Genomic DNA, 21,166 nt, shown 5'->3' with positions numbered 1-21,166 from the left:
CCATGGTCCAGTGGTTAGAATGAAGGACTTGCAACCACAAGGTTGTGGGTTCGAATCCCCAAAGCTAGCCGCTAATTTCTAAATGAGTAGAATAAGAATTGTGGTCTATTTACTGAATCGTAATCTCTTCATTGGCACAATTCATAATCATAATCGTTAAACCAATGTTTGTATGAGAGAGATTGCATTTTGCCAGGCAGTTCCCTTGATGGGAAGATCATCTAAACGAACAACCAAGTCATTCTCAAACTGAAACGGCACCTCGTGGAAGTGTCGTGGCCGAGCGGTTAAGAGCACTGAGTTCAAACTCTGGTGTTTCTGATCAGCAGAGTGTGGGTTCGAATCCTTAGACATGATGCTATGTTAAAGGAGTAGATCTCATAATTCAAAAACCTAGTCCCACATACCTTGCAGGAAATACCGTTTGTTTCAGCGCTTTGAGACGCCCTGCGGGTGTATACATGTAAAGCGCTACATAAATATCGACTATTATTATTACTATTATTATGTATTTGTTGATTTACTATCCCTGTCTGTCACAGCGAAATTTACAAAAGCAGTTTACCTTTATCCCTGCATGTTGGCTAACACGTTAATTACACTTGATATTTCACTTTGAAATTTCAATACATTTTTTTACTGTTGAATTACATTATGTACATGTAGCATTCACCTGTTCATAATTAAACTCATTGTTATTTGTTTTCAACTGTATGTTTAATTGTCATTGTCAACAAGAAAACTAAATGTGCATTGAATTAAATTGAAAACCAATGCTTTATCACCATTCTCTATTCACTGAGTGCGTTCGACCATGGGAAAACCGAGATGCCAGCTCCAGCTTTCCTACTTACCTCCTCCATTCTCATCATCCATGAATTGCAACTCAGCTTCTAAAGGAGACACTTTAACAGCGGGATTCTCACCATTCTCAGCAGGCTTGTTGTTTCCATCTATTAATCAAGTAGAAGAAGATACATACATGTTGAATTTGCATCAGGGATATAAAGAAATTAAGCTATGTAGTAAGCACTGTCCAGAGTCCTTTGAACAACTCATATGCATATTATATTACTCATGTAGGATTTGAACCCACAGCCACTATGGGCATTTTGATAGTAAGCAGCTTGTGGCCGCCATACGCCTCTCTTAATATTTATGCATGAGGTACGTCACAATGCTCACTCAAAACGAGGCGATGGGCGCAGCCACTGCAAGTGATGGGGGACGTGCGCCCATAGCCTCATTTTGGGTAAGAATTGTGACGTCATGCATAAATATTAAGAGAGGCGTATGGTCTCTGAAAGGGTTAAATTATTTTCTGTGCCCACCCAAAGTACTTTAAAAAAAAAAGCTTCTTGAGTACTTACTTTCCCTTTGTAAATATCAATGCCACAATTGTTGGTGCTAAAAACCCCTCATTGTTTGGGGAAAGCTTTTCCGTGGTTGCATCAGAGATGGACAACACCCATCCACATTTCTGAAATAATCTGTGGCACAATGGTACCGCACTTCGAATCCAAGATGGCACAGGTTTCAGCTTTAGTACTATAGATAACAGACCTTCCCTTTGCAACGTCACAGCCCGAGTTTTTGCCAACCCAAGTTGGAAAACTATGGAAAGCCATAAATGCTAATCAAAAACAGATCGCTACTGCTTGCAAACAATGTTACAAAAACATTCTAACATTGTGTTCATTATGTTGAAAACAAAACAACTAATTATGTGAGGTATTTTGTTAATATAATTGAAAGTTTGCAGAAAGTGTTGAATTTGGTTTAAACATCTGTTAAAACGATTGAGTGTTTCACTAACAATCGGTCGTCCATGCCAACCAAGGTGGTTTGTTTATCAACAAAAGAAAGGTCTATTGACCCAATTCACCTGACATCATCATCAGAATAATCTTAGATGCGCCACACTGGTGGGCAATCTCACTGTGTGTCAAACAGTGAAGTGCGCATTTTAGGCGAAGCAGCGTTTACTTGTAAACCTATCGGCCACCAAAATGGTAGGCGTGGCACAGTTGACTAGTGTGACGTGCGTGCAAGGGGTCAATAAAATACTTACTGCTAAGGGCGTTGATATGGAGACCATCTTCAGCATCTTTGACTTGAGTTAGCACCATCTGAGCTCTTAATGCGTCATCATCCAATGACTTCATCCTGATGGGGGGTTCAGGGTAAAAAAAACCAGATGAACTAAAAACAGGTGTAGGTAAACCTTTATCACGGAGTGGCCATCTTGGTTTATCTCCCCCATTCAACCCAGTGTAACCGAACCGAGGCTGGGTGGAGAAATAGTCTGGTCCCTCTATATGAAATGATGACTTGTATCATCATTGTGAATGGTTATAGAGGGTACCTGATAAAGATAGCCAACACAATGATAAAGGTGTAGGTATGAAACAAGTTCTGATTCCAAAAAATATTATTTATTGATAACATTTTGATTCACTATCTAAAGTCAGTAACCCCAAAACCAAAGCATAATGGCAGATTCTCACTGCAGCAATATTTCAAAGCAAAAAACACACCAGGCATAAAGTATTGGATAAGCAACAGCTGAGGCCAATTTCAGAGAGCAGCTCAAGCAGAAAATATTGCTAAGCAAAAATGAGCATGATGCCAGTCACAGATGGTATATGTGACATGGTAGTTTGGCTGGTAACGCTATCCAGGTAAGCAGGATTCTATTGTGCTTAGCTACTTCTTGCGCTTTTATCCGGTCACCAGCCAAAAACTATGTCAGTGATAATTTCTGCCATTTCCAAACAAATGGCGTAAGCAACTTTGTTTACTGCTAAGCAGGCTTTGTGAAAATGGTCCCAGCTGGTGAAGGTCACAGCACACAGTTCCCATGTCCACCTCAAGAAATGCTAAGTCAGGAAAGTTTTTGCTAAGCTATGATGGAATGTACAGGAGGAATTTTGAGACTCTCGTGGTTGAAAGCATGAAAGAGTGCGAGTACCAAACTTTTTTGGGTTTTCTACCCAACTTTAATCAATGAGTTGATTTCTTTGTGTCTTTTGAACATTATTATTTAATTTTTTTCGATTGACAATGTTATTGATATTGTTATTGATCACTTTCTTATTGTATCATTATCAATACTGGTTATCAATATTCATTACTGTACAAGTTTTGCTTTTTTTTATCAGTGCTTAGTATCAGAATTGATTTATTCTGACAGCATTTTAAACAGTGTCAAATATGATTAACATTATTCAATATCATATCAATATTATTTTGCCCATTTCTTTATCAGTATTGATCAGCACCAAAGCATAAACCTCGAGCAATACCACATCAATTTCAAACAAAAAATCAATTTCAGTCTACAATATTAACACCAATACCAATAATGATCAATATCAAAATCATTACCAAACCAAAAACAATCAAAATCAAAATCAATATCAATCAATATCAAAATCAATATCATTTCATATCAAAATCAATATCAATCAATACCAAAATCAATTAATACCAGTATCAATATCAATCAGTAGTTTTCTTATAGTATCTCTAGGAAAATAAGAAGGGGGAATATTTCTAAATGATTTCTTGGGGGACATGTTTGTTTCGTTTGAAGGGAAAGGAGGGAGGGGCAGGGAATGGTCCCTACCTGGCTGCCCTCCATGCTGCCCGCTTCTCCGCCTCCTTGGACCTGAGCTCGGCCGGGGAGAGGCTTTTTTCGAGCCCGTCCTCTTGGTTGACGTCGGGGCTAACGTGACCCTCAGTCTTTAATTTCTCATAGTATCTTCGCTCGGCTTTTGCCGTTCTAATTTCAGAGGGTAGCCCGGCTATGGGGCTGATGCTGCAAGGAGAACAGCACGTTTGTGGTGGTAAGTGGTTTTGAATGGGAGTTTGTCAGTTAATTGGATTTTCAAACACTGAAGGACAGGACAGGACAAGTGCATGACCTTTCAACTTTGACCTGACTTCAAACAGTACTTAAAGACATTTGGTGCAACAGAAGAAGTAGATATGGGGGGGGGGTTCTGTGGTGAAAGTCTTGTGCAGTGGATACATAGATCCTTCTCGAAATCACGGCTTGGGCGTGGGCTTGGTCTTAGGCTCTGTTAATTGTTTACAAAAAGAAGAAAAAAATATTGCATCCTCTCCAGGTGATCCCCTGCCGCTTCACAGGTTGGGTGTAATCCCTGGCTATCGGCAGCTAACGGTTATACGGCTTATGACTGGCAGCCCAGTACAAAGATTTTGACTAATAAGGAGACTGCTAACATAGGGCTAGAAAGCTCAGTTGGAAGAGCGCCGTTACGTTATTCTGGAATCTTTTGGTTCAACTACCCTGCTCCAGTTAATTCTTTTTTGTTAAACCCAAATCAATTCAAATTTACCAGTCAGTTTCCCTTGTGGTTGATAATTTGATAAGTTGTAGCCCACAACTTAGGTACTTTACGTAGACAGAGCTTAAGCCAGAGCCCAAGCTGTGGTTTTGAAAAGGCCAAAATACTCTTAAATGTTGGAGTTTTGATGGTAGTGGTGGTATGAAGTGTCATACTACAGGAGTAACTACAAGTACACTGTGAACATGACTCGAGTGATAACTAACATGTGTAATGTAGCCCTTTTGCGACCATTCAGACTGCAAGAAGCTTTTACCGATTTGCCCAAAATGGCTAAAAATGTCTGCAAGATCTGATTTACTACCACTCGACCGAAAAGCTCAAAGGAGAGAACATGATTCGAGTAGCCCATGTTAACACTATCTAAATTTCTACAAAAAAATACAAACAACTTTTGTGTTTCAAAATCTTGCCAAAAGTTTTTTTTAAAAACATTGTGTCAAAAATCAGCCATTGTAATTTGCACACGGTGACTTGGAAAGGAGAAGGAACGTTAAGTTTTAGATGTCCGAGAAAAAAAAAACTCAAATTGGGGAAAACCCCACAATCAGGTCCTAAAAGGCAATTGGAACCCAATCCACATGCAAGGCTCCCGTCCGAGGTAGATTCAAACCTGGGCCCACAGATGTGAAAGGCAGGGAAATATGGAGTGCGTTTTGGCGACCCCAACCAAAGACTGTTTCTGACGTCATAACCAAAACGGTAACCGAGCTCACAACTCGGTTATCGTTCAGTCTGAACAGCAGAACCAACAACCAACAACCGAAACAGTTTTTGGTTGGGGTCGCCAAAACGCACTTATGGTGATAATGATTCAGAGGATAGAAATGGTCTCTAAAGGGCTATGATGCAACTGGAAATATCAGAGTTTTTAAGAGTATATATAAGAGTTTTTTCAAAGTTTCGTACATGAAACTACATGTACATGTATTGTTTCATTCCTTGTAAAAAACAAAAGATTCTCAAGTGTTACGTCAATTTATCAAATTCACATCGACAATTAAAATATAAAGAGATGACATATTATTTTTCAATGAGTAAAGTCGACAAAAGTCATAAAGAAAGGGTTAAATTTCAACTTTCAACCTTGATTAGTCGCTCAGCAATGATTGCTTTGAACCACCTGCTTTCACACAATTAAACATTTTGCAATTTGTGTTAATTGACCAATAACCTTTTCAGCGTTCACACAGCAAAAACTCAGCATTAAAATTGACAAGTCGGTTAAAAAAACAAAGGTAAGTTGACGGGCTACATTGCTTCGACTGTTTCGATAATGTAGAGCAGTGGTAAAGTCAGCAAAGCTATTATGCTTCCTTTGTTTACTTCTTGCGCCTTTGATTCAAAAGAGTAAATCTGGGCTCTAAAGGAACATGTTGCCTAGGATCGGCGGAGTTGGCCCTTTGAAAAGCGTCTGTAACCGTTTGTTATAAAATGCATATGATTGGAAATATATTTTAAACGTAGAATATAATAATCCACACAAATCTTCCTCGAAATTGCATGGTTTTCCTTTAACTTTGCAAACTAACATGGTCGGCCATTTATGGGAGTCAAACATTTGATTTGTTTTATAACAAACAGTTACAAATGCTTTTTAAAGACTAACTCAACCAATCCAAGGCAACGTGTTCCTTTAAGATAGGGTAAAGCATTAGTGAAGGCACCAAAGCTATTGTGTATGCTTTTCCTGATGTCTATGAATCAAGATAAGGTAAGCAATGGCAAAGTCAGTAAAAACTTATGTGCCTAAAATGTGCCTAAGGTAAAGCAACACAGAAGTCGGCCAAACTGCTTTGCCTGTACCCAAATTCATGAATCAACTAAAGCAAAAAATCGGCAGTTAAGAAAACAGGGAATTCTAAGCTTGTTTCAAGTGTATTTCACGGGTTGGCAGAAATTGTTTGACTTGTGCACGAGCGCGCGTACTTCACGTTATTATGCATTCTTAGCTTTCACAGCTAGGGCAGAAATATGGCGCTTGCACAGTAAGCAGACAATGGTGATTTCAAGTGCAAAATTCGGAAGTAAGCAGAGCCATGTATTAGGGCCCAGATTTGCTTACTCTCAATGAATCAAGATAAGGTACAGCACTGGCAGAGTCAGTCAAACTTACGACATAATATGTGTACAATCTTTGAATCAATGATACAGCAATGGTGAAGCCAGCAAAACTAATGAGCCTGATATTTTTAGTTTCTTTGAATCAAGACAAGGTACAACATTTCAAAGTTCGGTAGGAAAACCTGAGGTGAGTCTACAAAGAAATCGAGTCATCACTTACCTGGGACTGGTGACGTTGAATATATCGTCTGACCTCGTCTGTTTGGAAGGGGTCGTTTCTATGGTAACATTACGTGAATAATTCATGATCTCCTCTTCGGTCATGGACTGCATCTTACGGTCCTCGTCTTCTTTGATCTTCTGAAGGTCTTGGTCGCTGACGAGGTTGATTTTCTTACCCGCTGCGGACGATCAAAATGGGGGAAACAATATAATGAGACAAGAGACTGGTGGTTTTTGTAAAAACAAATTATTTGTGCACAACGAAAACGAAAACTGAATGCATTAATCACTGAAAAGAAACCCTACTTTTGATGGATTAGGGACAACAAAATTGAATTTGAATGTATGTTTTTTGGTGAAATTGGCTGGGAAAACCTGTAATATTACATTTTTTAGAGGAGACAAGACTGATAAAAGCTTGACTGACCTTGTTTGGGCGTCGAGTGAGCTTGCTCATCGGCTTTCTGCTCAAATCGCTTCCATTTGTCCTTGAATGCCATTCGTTCTGGGCCTGTTGCGTTATTCATCAGTGGCTAGAGGATGCAAATCAGGGTAAACAATACAATTCATTAATATTCAAATACTATTGAAAGTGTATCTTGTGTTTTTTATTATTTTGAAGTTGAAACTGGTAGACAATGTTCACATTTTACCTGTAAATTCTGATGCATTCAATTCGTATGAATTCATACTATTTTTGACCATGTGAGGGCATGAAAATGCAAAATAAATTGAACAAACTTTTTTTCCCGTAAATTCTTTTCCTTATTATTTATTTGGATAATGATGCAAGGTAACAACAACCAGGCAGTCAAAATAAAATAAAACAAAAAACTGTAATTGTGTCGAGATGAAATTTGCAGAATTAGTGAGGAAAGCACCCCCATACAGTCAAAATGAACTAAATTGAATCAAATAGATTAAAGGCAGTGGACACTATTGGTAATTTACTCAAAATAATTATTAGCACGAAACCTTTCTTGGTAATGAGTAATGGGGAGAGGTTGATAGTATACAACATTGTGAGAAACGGCCCCAACTTTCGAGAAAGAATTAATTTTCCACGAATTTGATTTCGAGACCTCAAGTTTAGAATTTGAGGTCTTGAAATCAAGCATCTCAAAGCACAAAACTTCGTGTGACAAGGGTGTTTTTTCTTTCATAGTTATCTCGCAACTCCGACGACCAATCAAGCTCAAACTTTAACAGGTTTATTATTTTATGCATATGTTGAGATACACCATGTGAGAAGACTGGTCTTTGACAATTACCAATAGTGTACACTGCCTTTAATGAACTAATTTAGTAACAAACAAAACACTGTGGATAATCTCATGTCACATGTTTGTATGTATCTATAGTTTGATGATACAAACGCCAAAATGGCGAGTATTTTGTGAACATTCCATGCTATTCATGAAGAAGCTTTGCAGAGAATGATTTTCCTTGCACAGCAGAGAAAAATTCTACACAAAATGTCCCGGCTACAACTCAAAAAACATCATTTGCTACTTAATAATTAGCATTTAATCCGCACAAAATATATTTAGTATGCATGTATATTTTGCTACACAAATTTGCTGGTTGAAATCGTTCCCTGCTTTGGAAAGCAGTTAATGCATGAAATGATGAAAGAAACCTGAGATGGGTGACAACTGATACCCTGGTTGGGGTAGAAGGGACTCAATCAAGTATATCCCGACAGAGATAGCTTTGATAAACATAACTCAGTCAACCTTACCAACAAGGGGGAAAAAAGGTCCAAGCACAGAAATAGAGACGGCAACTTTTTTAAGTAGTTTACTTTAATCTTAAATGTAGGGTCATAGATTGTTGTTTTTTTGTAGACAGGTACAATATCATGTCAAAGTTTCAGCTGAATCAATGTTAGAAAACATGTTCTGTAAAACCCATCCATTAGGAGGTGAAAACGGGTACCAACGGTATCTCTGGCCACAGCATTCACGAACGGACACCAACCCAGATTAAAATGTTTAGAGGTGAAAAATGATCTTTCTCATCAAAGTTTATACTATGAACAGTGCTTCTTACCAAGTTGGATTTTAAGATCATTACTTTTTTGAGTTTTTACCATAGAGTTATATATAAGAACTAGAGGGCGCACTGGCCTGTATATGCGACCCGGCATGCGCGCAGGCAGCTATTTTCTAAGTTGACAAAACTGGCATCCCACAGCTTGTGTTTGTGCGGCCATTTTGTAAGTTGAACAAAACAGCATCGCGTAGCATTCAATAAACACAAACTCCAACGTGTGTTTCATGTTCAACGCGCGTACAGAATGGCGCGGGCGTGTCTCCTTGCGGTCCCGTCGCGTTTGTGCAAGATGCATCACCAGTGCACCCTATAGTTCTTATATATAACTCTTTGGTTTTTACCAATCTATGACCTTACCTTCAAGTGGTAAAGAGAACAAGTTATCAACAACAAATTGAACTAAACAACAGCTATACAACTACAGGGAACAATCCACTAATACAATTTTCAGTTGAATCATTCAATGATTGTTTGCGAAATGGAAAAACAAAAAATTAACAATGCACAGAGCATATCACTAACAACTGGACAACAACAACTATCCACTCATATAACTGTGTGGATAAGTACACATCAACAAACAAAACCAACATGAAACGCAACAAAAACCAATGTGTCTATCAGCAACCACCAACACATTTTTCAACAGATACCACTAAATCTGCTGGTGGATTTTAACGCATCAACAAACAAAACCAACATGAAAATAAACAAAAACTAATCTGTGTGATGTATCAGCAAACATCAACACATCTATCAACAGATACCTTTAAATCTGCAAATAGAATTGTGTGGATGTGTAACAATGCACATAGCATACATGTATCACCAACAACTTAAAGTCATTGGACACTTTCGGTAAACAGTACTGTCCAAGGCCCACACTTCGTGTACCACAACTTATATATACATTTGTAAAATAACAAACCTGTGAAAATTTAGGCTCAATCGGTCATCGAAAAAAAACGAAAAAAAAAAACACCCGTGTTTCCCCACGTTTCGCCATGTCATGACATGTGTTTAAAATAAATCCGTAATTCTCGCGATATCGAGAATTGATATTGTTTTAATGTTTTCTCAAAAAGTAAAGCATTTCATGGAATAATATTTCAAGATAAGTCTTTCACCATTACCTTCTGTAAACCCTGTAAATTATTTGTAAATCTGTGAACTTTTAATTTTTTTTCTGTACCGAAAGTGTATAATGGCTTTAAATAACGACAACTATCCACTCATATAATTGTGTGGATACATACACATCAACAAACCAATACCAACATGAAAATCAACAAAAAACATAATGTATACAGCAACCACCAACACATTTATAAACAGATACCACTAAATTAGTTAAAGAATACTAACAACATTTGTCAACATCATCAGATAAGACTTGTTATATCAACAAACATCAAAGTATAAGTAAGAACATCAACAAGTAAATATCCACAAGGTATGATATCAACATGCAAAATATAAAACATCAACCAATCTCAACTAAATTCACTTAAAAGTCAGGAAGGTATCAACAAGGGACTAGAAATAGTATCAACTTATCAACAAAATAAGAAGAACTTCAAGTCAACACAAATCAACCAAAGATCCACCAAACATTCACAAAATCAGTGTACAATTCTTGCAAAGATTCCTATAAAGCTGAGGATGATTAATAATGCATCCACTGACTCTAAACTCTGATCAACTACTTGAGATCTGTGTACAATTCTTCAAAAAATTCACAAATTTCTATACAGCTGAGGATACTACATAATGCATCAACCGATATTCCCACAGTTCAACCAATTTAAAAAAAATGTTTGTGAAAGATCAACTACTTGAAATCAGTGTACAGTTCTTGCAAAAGATTTACAAATTACAGCTGAGATACTCTACACTAATCAACCAATTTTTAAAATAATGTTTGTGAAAGATCAACAACTAGAACTCTGAACATAAACAACAATATCAACAACAGGGCATGCAACCAAATACACCAACGTCATCAACACCAAGAAAGTTAAACTGCATCAGCACCAACTTTTGAAAATAAATAAAAGCGTCCACAAGGAAAAGAAAAAACACCAACTATCCACCAATTACAAAATGGCACCTTAGCTGATTTGACCGGCGATAAGATTTCGGGCGACATCAGCGGACTTGGCGTCCCCGCCGACGATCGACTTGAGGTGCTACCCGTGGACAATCGAGCCACCCTGAGGGCCTCCTTGCGAGCCTGTTTGGCCGCTTTCAACTTCTCCACCTCCTCCTTTTCCTCTTCTGTTGGAGGGCGGCTAGGGGGCTTAGGGGGGTCCCGGTCGTCCCATCTGGGCTTAGGGGGATCCCGGTCATCCCATTTGGGCGTAGGGGGATCCCGGTCGTCCCATTTGGGCTTAGGGGGATCCCGGTCATCCCATCTGGGCTTAGGGGGATCCCGGTCATCCCATCTGGGCTTAGGGGGATCCCGTGGTTTGGGGGCAACGGGAGGGGGAGCCTTTCTAACAGGCTGAGACAATCCATTTTGGAAGAGGGGTGGCAGTGATAAATGAGGAAATAGAGATGTTGGAAATGTTAACCCAAATGAAGTCAAGGAAGTGTTAGCATCGTTTTTGAAAAACTTGACATGATAGATAAAAATCAAGAGTAAAATATTTCCCTCTCTTATTATAGTCAGACTCCTAAACCCTGTGATTGAACACAACAAGTACCTACTGTGGAAGCTCGATCCTACTAAGCTCAATGACTTAGATAGCTTTCCTATCATACCACTTGCAAAATAAAAAAACAGAGACTGTGAACAAATTTATAGTGATTGGAGTTGAACAAGTAACCTCCTAAGATCTTGCTGGAAAACTTCCACTGAACATATGTACATAATCCCACCATTGCACTTCCCAGGTTGTGTCTAAAGCTGTGTTCGCATTGGACTTTAAAATGGGTAACTTACCGCCACAAATCGTTCACTTACTGATATTAAGTCCAAGTGCGAACAGCCAGTAATGGGGTGGTAAGTTACCGCCACGGTGCTGTTAACTTAACAGGCCAATTTGAGCCCCGGTAACTTAACAATGTCCAATGGGAATGCACCACTCCAGTAACTTAACAATACTGTCACGTGACTTCTACGTTGAAGAGCCATGAGCGTCAACGTTGAAGAGCCTTGAGCGTCACTGCGTGACGGACCTGAGTGCTATATAAGAAGCCACTATTATTGTCTAAAAGATATGATGATGTTTGAACCACTGCATGCAATTTGCGCTGCTCCAAAAATGCAGGTTAAAAGCATAGCTGCGTTTCCATTGCGTACGCAGTGCGCAGAGCCCTAGCCTGAGCCCAAGCCCAAGCCGAGGTTTGAGAAAGACCCATGTTAAGTTACCGGACACAAGTTAATCCAAGTGCGAACAGCTGTTAACTTACCGGGCTGATGTGTTAACTTACCGGGCTGGTAAGTTAACTTACCGGGCTGATAAGTATACCAGACCCAAAAGTCTAATGCAAACACGGCTTTACAAACTATCTACAAAAGCCACTCAAGGTAGCTGGTTACAAGAGATGTGCAACATAAGAGAAGACTCAGGCAAGCTAATGATAATAACTACTTGGCTACGAGAGAAATGTTATGTCAGAATTAATGGTTAATACATGAGTATACATGTACATAGGTATGTGTACATGAGAATGAAGGCTCAACACTACGAAGGCAAGAAGAGATCTGTGGAGAAATAAATAAGCTTTTGGAGAGACAAGAAAATGAAGGGCTTGAAGTTTTGTGGTACCAGTGTGAATTGCAAAGTACAGATGAGCTATTTTAAAGAGATGCTTACCGAAATTCTCCGCTAAGCAGAAATAAGCAGGGAATCAGTGAAATGCAATGAGCACCCAATAGGCTTTGGCCTGTTAACCTATACATTCTAAGCAAAAGTACATGGTAAGAGTTTTCAACTTGTTGAGTAATTGCTCATTGTGACCTGGGCCAAAATTGGTAAAGCTCTTAGCCAGAAAATGCAGCTTCATAAGCACAAAATGAGCAGGGCACCAGTCACTGTAATGTAAATCTAATATCATTCTAACTGGTGAACTTTTATGGCGAAGCAATATTTTTCTGTGCTTAGCAAATTGTTGTTCTTACCAGCATTATGAGGTCGGTTGTGTTTCAACTCAATAAGTACTTCAAACAAACCAAGATATTTTTTTGACAAGATTTCCACACTGCTACCACAAAACTGGGATGGAAATTTTGATCATGCAAGAAGAGAGATGAAGAATTTGTTTATAATGTAGTTAAGTAAACATAAACAAAGAGAATGAATGACAGAATGAAGCCGTGTCCAAAGTGAAAGACTGTTGCTACTGCAGCTCGCCGAAAATGAGAACTCCTAGAATTGTTGATTTTCAAAAGGTTTACATAGCACCGTGTAATGGTTTACAAGGTGCCGAAGTGCAACCTGCAGCTAACCGTACAGAAAACACAGGGGTGCACCCCTTCTCTTAATGATAAATGCACTGGGTTATTACATGCAATATACAACAGATGGGTCCTACTATTTTCCCCCCATACTGAAAGATGAAACAGTATATGCTAATGGTCAAGTTTCTTGCTTTAGGATATAAATGTCAAGACCGGACTCAAACAACACTTTACTGGTCTGATACACCAGACATGCCAAGAGCTTGAGTGAATTGCCCTTGACCACTAGGGCTAGAGTCCCGGTCTTGGTGGCACTTGTATCCTTGAGCAAGATACTTCACTGTTTTGCCATTCGGATGGGATGTTAAGCTGTAGGTTTCGTGTACTAGGATTGTTGGTGCATGTAAAAGGACCCAGCCGCCGATTTCACCAAACTCTTCCTAACTTAGGATTAATCTTATGACTTAGGGCGAGTCCCAACCCTGCACTGTAGCATGCAAACCTTAAGATTAATCCTCGAGATAGGATTAATCCTAGCGTTTCGTGAAATCGGCTGCTGAACACTTACCATGGAAGAGTAGGGGGTTTACCCTGGTAATTCTGCTTCACACAGCAAGCAACCTTATTTACAGGTTTCCTCAGGCTTTGCAAGCTACAGTGATAACATTTATTTATGAGGACCTTTGGTTTCATTACCAAAGAGCATATAATATTTAAAAAGCATTGTGCTTAGCTTCTTTCTGTGCTTAAGTATCTCCATGAAATTGGGCGCAGTCTCTCTCTTTGGACATGGCATGAGGAAAAGGAAACAAATAAACAAGAAAAGAAAAAAAGCTTTCTCGGCAGAAAACCGTTACCTGGGGTGATGAAGGCGGACTGGATGTGCTGGAGGAACGGCTAGTGGCGCCACTGGACGTGGAGACCAGCTTGGACCGGCCAGCCTGGTCCTTTGTGGGTCGGGGCGCGACAGGAGGGCCGGATTTCTTTGGCTGTGCCAGGGAAAGAGTAGGTACGTTTGGCAAGAAAACAAAAACAAAAGAAGGGCATGCAACTGTCTTTGCTTTTTGGGGGGAGAGGGGGTTTTGAGGAAGGAGTAGCAGGTGATTGGGGAATTTTTTAGGTGGCTAGAGTTAGAGTTAGGAAATAAACAGGTTGCAGGAGATGCATAACCTTTGTGTTTTTTCGACCATGGGATCTGAGAAGAGAATACCGTCACAAAACGACAATGTAATAAGATGACCTTCACGTCAACTCCCCAAGAGGGGATACAAACACCAAGCTGGCAGCAACCAAACTCTCTCTTATACAAACACTGGTTGAACGTCCATGATTATAAATTGCACAAATCGAGAAACTTTGATTCAGTAACTAGATGACAATACTTATTCTATATATACTCGGTTTGCGGTAACACCATGTGTGTTTCTACTTGCCAGGTAGAGTTTGTTCTTGAGAACTGTCTTGAGTAGATTGTTCAGGTATTCGAGAGACTTCTCAGCTCTGAAAAGAACTGTCCTGCTTATTAACTATTACCTGGGCGGATGGTAAAGAAATAGGCGGGGACTACTGCTTTAGCTTATATGATCACAATAAACTGTACTTGTTCTAGTTATTGTGAAATTAGCGGTAAGCTTGTAGGATTCAAATGTGGTGTTTCGTAGTTTGTAACAACTGTTTTGTTTGTCACTTAATTAACCAAAGAATGGGAGGAAGGTTTCCAAATTACAACCCTGCCTCATTTTGGTAATACTTAGGTTTGAATGAGCATTTGGAAAGAGCGTAGTATGTAGTCAAACTTGTATCTTCTGAAACTCAAGTTTCACAAAAAAATTAGTCAGATCCCCTTTTGAGTAAAGGGGAATTTTAACATTTTCTGTCAACGGGTGTACAGATGTCCTGACCAAGATGGGTCACCTGAGTTGAGGGTCTGTGGACGTGAAAGAATACCCATAAAGTTTCCAATGCAACAAATTGTCTTGCTCAGATCCCTTGGTCTTAGGGTGCGATCTTTGTTATGCCACATGCAATGAAGGTGTAGTGTTAAGCTTTGCCATGCAACCATGCTGTTAGTATTCAGAACTTTACAGATATTTCACCGCGAGAAGAGTAGCCCAATCTGAATTGGGGTGGGTTACTAGACTAACAATACAATCTAAATCAGATGCCTTATACCTCTATTAATTGGTAATTTATTAAGCCTTTTAGGGGTTTGGGTATTCGGTATTGGAGGGGAAATACAATCCAGGCAGAAATTAACAAACCCTCCCCCATTCTCCCGCTCAATGTTAATGGCAGCTGGAGCGCAGAATGCAAAATTAGAGCAAACATTGAACAGGGGTCAGGGGGTCGGGCCCAATGAGATACAGCCAGGATTGTAGATTGGGATGGCTGTCTGTACAGATATGGACCACCAGTTGCCTTATACATGTATGTTATGTACCTCTATGAAAGTTTTTAATTAACTTAGTCTCCAAGGGGTTGGGGTTGGGTAGGGCTAGTGGGGTTGCGGTATTTCGAAATGATGGGGGTATGGGTAGTGGGGGTATGGAGGGGGTATGGGTACGTGGGTACGGTGGGGGTATGGGTAATGTGGTACGGTGGGGGTATGGGTACGTGGGTACGGTGGGGGTATGGGTAATGTGGTACGGTGGGGGTATGGGTACGTGGGTACGGTGGGGGTTTGGGTAATGTGGTATGGGGTGGAATGTTTAAAGGTGGTACAGCTGCTGTACAAGGTATGGACCATCAGTTGCATTATACCTCTGAAGCCCCTTTCACATGAGAGCAATTTAGCAAGGGTCCATTGCTTAAATTTAGCATGGTTGTAAAACGTTACAAAATGTATGTGTGCAAGTTCTCTTGCAATATCTTGTCAAACATAGCTACATTTTACAACCATGCTAAATTAAGCAAGGGTGCCCAGTTAAATCGCTAAAGTTAGGGTATTTTGGGAGATGTGGGAATTGGGTATTTAGGGCTATGGGTATTTAGTAGGTGGGTTGGGGTATTTAAGAAATAGGGTGGGGATGGGTACATGTATATTATTAGGGTAGTGGGATTACAGCAATAATACCAGGTTCACAGCACATCAATTGATTGCATGAGTTTCCTGCGCCGGGTCAACAAATTTCAGATAAATGTCACCTTGATTGGGGACCATGGTAGTGGGGTTTGTCTGGGGTGGGAGGGGGGGGGGTGTTCTGGCAGAGGTTGCTGGGTTTCCACCACAAGGGGTAAGAAGGTTATGCTTGGATCATTGGGTATTACTTTATAGCAACCTGGGGTGGATTGGAGGGGGTGCTATGTACCTCTTGGCATGGATTGGGGTAACGTCACAGTTATAGGTGGATCAAAAGCATCTACACTTTTGAAACCACTTCCAAAAGAATCAGCTTTGGCTAGGGCTCAAATCATTGACTGAAGGGGTGAAGAACACCGCCCAATTTCATGGCTCTGCTTAGCACCAAATTCTGCGCTTACACGATCACCATTCTCTGCTTACTGTGCAAGCCCCAAATTTCTGCATTCGCTGTGTAAGCAAAGAATGGCTAGTAACGTGGCACGGGCACAAGAACAATTTCCCTGCTAACCTGTGAAATATGAAATAACAGAAAGTATACACTGTGCCAACTACGATAAGCAGAGCCATGGTATTGGGACCAGACCAGTAAAGCCAAAGCAATAGACGCTTCCCATGAAATATATAAATTGCACATAGCGCGTGCGCACTAACGTTTTGGTTGGCAAAATGAGGGAACATCGCGCTGTTTTGTACACGGCTAATGGGTGCGTGACGCAGACGCGATTGCGCGTCTGCTTAGTGCACAACTCTACGGCGTTTGCCAACCAACAGGGTCTGTACGCATGCGTGAATGTAGTTAGCATATTTCATGGGAAGGGTCCATTGCCGAAGCCATCAATTCGGAAACTGCCCAAGGGGCATTCTGTACTTTACTTGAGGGGCAACCAATTAATATATTCGTCTATTCACTAGGTCAAGAGACCAGCTGACTGTTCAATTAAATAAATAAAAATTAAGTTGTATAAGTTTGAGTTTTGTTTCTCATAGTCATACAAAATATTCCCCCTATCCCAGTTCCAGCCCCCCCCCCCCCAATCCATTTTCTTACCGTCTGAACAAAAATGCTCTGAACAAAAATTGAGCTTTCCTATATCTATCTTTTGAAAACCTACTTATAATATAAATCCATGTCTTTTCACAAACGCTGGCTCAGGGTTAAAGACAGTGTAAACAAAATGTGCAATTTCTGTTGATAATTGAACAAATCCAAGTATCAAAACTATCACCTAGAAACAAAAGAAATAAATGAAATAAATACTACACTGGTAAAGGAGTGCAACGTCATGCTCGAAGAGAAAATGCAACCAAACTATTCCCGCCGTTTTTTTAAATAGCCAGGAAAGATTTATCAGACAAAATTCTGTGGAGCTGCTTAAAGGCAGTGGACACTATTGGTAATTACTCAAAATAATTATTAGCATAAAACCTTACTTGGTAACGAGTAATGGGGAGAGGTTGGTAGTATAAAACATTGTGAGAAACGGCTCCCTCTGAAGTGGAGTAGTTTTCGAGAAAGAAGTAATTTTCGACGAATTTGATTTCAAGACCTCAAATTCAGAATTTGAGGTCTCGAAATCAAGCATCTGAAAGCACACAGCTTCGTGTGACAAGGGCGTGTTTTTCTTTCATAGTTATCTTGCAACTCCGGCGACTAATCCAGCTCAAATATTTATTTTATGCATATGTTGAGATAATGCAAGTGAGAAGACTATTCTTTGACATTTACCAATAGTGTCGACTGGCTTTAAGAAGAAAGTATTAATAATACTAATATTAAATTGCCCGACAATTTTAATGATACGCAAAAGACAAAATAATTTTGAGGGGTACCAGTCACAGACGGTTGGCTACTGAATATCAACGCACATGAGCAAGGCTACTGGAACCAGGTTACTAGAACCAGGGAAGAAACCATAGTCATGAGGCTGGTTCCAAATGGTCGACCACGGTAGTCAACCAATGGTCGACCAGCCTGGGCTCAAGTAAAAATAGTCAAGCTTTACTTAACCTTGGTGCACATTCGAACTTACTCTATGCAGTACACCAGTCATATGCATATATATTACATGCCTTTTTGGCTGGTAGTATGTTTCTGCAAAGCAAGATTGCCTCTCTGCTTAGCAGATTTAATTGATTAGAAAAATCCTCCCATTGTATTGAGATACAAACCACAAATTTGAGGAAAGACTTTTTTTGCTTGATCAAAATGTCAGACATTGTGCATTTATACCACAAGTCCTTTTGGTTGGTAAGCAGTTTGCAACAGCTATTTCTATTTTCTAAAGTTTGGATTAAAACGCTCCTGAAAGTAATGTTGCATTTTCTCTTCAAGTGTGTGATTTCTGCCGCATTCTTTTATCCCCCCCTCTCATTTCTCTTTCCGACCGTGCCAAAGCTTACCTTGTCATCAACAGGAGGTGGGCTGAAGGGTGGGGGGCTCGTCAAGGGTACCGGCGGGGGACCTTCTTCTTCCTCAGGTGTGGCCCGAGGCTCGAGACTACTGTAGTTGTTGGGGATGACCGTTGGTGTTGGAATGGGTGGAGTGGTTTCAGTGACCGGTGTCTTATTCTCCAGCACCTGAAAGATGAAAGGAAACCGCATTCCTCAAAGTTTCGTTTTTACAAAAAAGTTTCAAAAATACCTCCTTTTTTTTCTCTCTCTCTCTCTGTGAACAGCAACAACAAAAACCCAGCTTGTATGAAAGAAATTGAACAGCAATTATGCATTCCCAAATGCTTATGATTGGTGCGCAAAAGATGGATATCTGAGTCCAAGCAAGACCAGAAACCATCATGGCACGCTGATGTTGAAGCTACAAGGCATTGTTACATGTGAACTACAGCATGGCGTCCATCTTGGCAGCTTGATTTCATTTCCAACTGGTTTTCCCAAGATGTGTATTGCAGTATGTTTTTAAGGCGCTTGTATGAATAGCCTAATTCTGTTTATAGAACATGTGATCTGCGACGAACTGGTAAATCACCCCAGAACCCTGACCCCAGAACCCAAAACCCATACCTAAGAACCAACATCCCAGAACCAAGATGACAGAACCAAGATCCCAGAAGGTGTGAATGATGATGGTATTTCCACTTTTTTATTTCAAGAAACTTCTGGGAAAAGTATCCAAAGTACTAAAGAAATAAATCTGAAATCAAAATGTCTTCACATCTGAAGAAAGTAAAAGCTACTTTTTCACTGAGCAGACATAGAACAAGTGTCAGAAATCCGACAGCAGTCTCAGCCCTGAAAGTTTGTTTACTCCTACACAGACTCCTCAATTTCAAAAGGGAGTAATGAATTGTACAATTCAGTGATTGCAAAGCTACATGTAAATCTACTCGTTCCATTCCCCCAATGCACAAACGATCTCTAAAATTAACACTTGGAATTACTCATTCCACGTATTCATGCTTTCTAAATACAAATCACAATGCACATGCCTGAAATATTAGAGATTCAGCAAGCCACTACAACAGTATCATGCAAGTCATGCAATAGTAGTAGAACACACACAATGCTGAGCTCAAGTGTCGTCTGTGTCAGCAGTTACGCCCTCTATGTCAGCAGTGTACGCCCACTATGTAACGTGCATGCATGGCAAAATCAACCAATTAGAAAGCTGGAATTTGTCAAACAGCTAAAAATGGCAGCACGCACGAGTTGCCTCAAAGCAGCTGCTATAGCAGAAAACAAAATTGCTTTTGGAGGATAGGAGAGGGAAAAGGGTAAAGCATGCTTGTCTTGCATGTACGGTAGATTTTAAAAGGTAACCAGTAGTGGTGACCAAGACTGACCTCTCCCATAAAGAATTGTATGGAACTCTATGAAATAATAACTGATGAGGTCAAGTTAGGTCGCGGCTACCGGTTACCTTTTAAAATCTACCATCTTGTACAGAGACTTTTCAGGAGAGAAAGTAAAGAATAAAGGACACTTAATACAGCCATTATCATCACTGGGACATTTCAACAATTTGGGAAAAAGATGCATATTCATAGGTCATGAATATTCATTGCAAATCATAAAATTAAAACAGGTTTTGAGCGCATCTGCAAAATCATATCGAATCATTCAAAATGATTTCTACTTTTTCTCAGAAACCATAACAAAGGAAGCAACTGAAATTTTCCATTGAACTTTGACACCAATAGCCATACCGGCTCTTCCTTTGCCTCAGGGGGCGAAGGCTCAAAGTCTTCCAATGTATTCATTGACGCAGCGGCATTAACTGGTTCTTCCTTTTCCACAAGGAGTAGTAAGGGCTCAATATCCTCTAATAGATTCATTGATGATGTGTATTCTGGCTGTTCCTGCTCCACAGGGGGAGGGGGTTCGAGGGCTTCCAATGGGTCCATTGGTGGTGGTGTGTTTACCGGCTCTTCCTGTACCGCAGGGGGTGGGGGCTCAATGTCTTCCAATGTTCTCATGGTGGCTTTGTTTATGTGGTTGTCGGTGCCTTCTTCCATTAGCCTTTTGGTGTCTTCCTCCCTCTGTAACCTCATGGCCTCCTGGATTGAAGACAAGATTTCAACAAAACGTCAAACTTTGTCAAATTGCGAAAATGTTAAAAATGTTTTTGAAAAACAGGAAAATATTTGCCAGTCTTCAAAAGTCTTACAGGTCAAAGGCCATACATGTATACATCATGTGAACACATCAATTATTTATCAGTTTATGTCATAATTTGTCATGATTCTTCTTAACCTGTTTACAGAGTTCTGTGCATGTATATGCGCATTTTTCAAGAACTATGGATTTATAAAGCTGCCTCCAAGTGTCCCTAACCTCTCTTGTCAAATCTTAATCCCCAACTAGGCAAGGAACACAATTTTCACATCCTTCAGAAACTGTCGGGGCTGCATACTCCCAAAAGAGTTGAGATGGTTACAGGTCTTTTGTAATGGGTTCTAATTTTAATCTAATCTAGCTTTCCGGGTGTTTATTAACGTGCGTGTAACAATG

General features: G+C 40.0%; 1 protein-coding gene across 9 annotated transcripts in view; it reads right to left on the bottom strand.

The window, feature by feature from the left end:
* Positions 1 to 21,166, bottom strand: part of LOC139949924 (protein scribble homolog) — a 121,165-nt gene that overhangs the window by 4,336 nt on the left and 95,663 nt on the right. For 5 of the 9 annotated variants that reach the window (XM_071948500.1, XM_071948502.1, XM_071948503.1 and 2 more), the window contains 9 exons: positions 20,362 to 20,712; positions 18,602 to 18,778; positions 13,977 to 14,108; positions 10,825 to 11,217; positions 7,087 to 7,192; positions 6,658 to 6,838; positions 3,629 to 3,820; positions 2,072 to 2,166; positions 855 to 953 (listed from right to left, as the gene is read on the bottom strand). In XM_071948500.1, the coding sequence (XP_071804601.1) occupies positions 855 to 953; positions 2,072 to 2,166; positions 3,629 to 3,820; positions 6,658 to 6,838; positions 7,087 to 7,192; positions 10,825 to 11,217; positions 13,977 to 14,108; positions 18,602 to 18,778; positions 20,362 to 20,712 (1,726 nt within the window). The remainder of the gene's footprint in view (positions 1 to 854; positions 954 to 2,071; positions 2,167 to 3,628; positions 3,821 to 6,657; positions 6,839 to 7,086; positions 7,193 to 10,824; positions 11,218 to 13,976; positions 14,109 to 18,601; positions 18,779 to 20,361; positions 20,713 to 21,166) is intronic. The other 4 variants (XM_071948505.1, XM_071948504.1, XM_071948508.1 and 1 more) reach the window with 4 other exon arrangements.

This window comes from Asterias amurensis, chromosome 17 (genome assembly GCF_032118995.1).
Source record: "Asterias amurensis chromosome 17, ASM3211899v1".
Taxonomy (NCBI): domain Eukaryota; kingdom Metazoa; phylum Echinodermata; class Asteroidea; order Forcipulatida; family Asteriidae; genus Asterias; species Asterias amurensis.
Note: the sequence above shows the minus strand (reverse complement) of the source record. Positions and strands in the feature narration are given on the sequence as shown.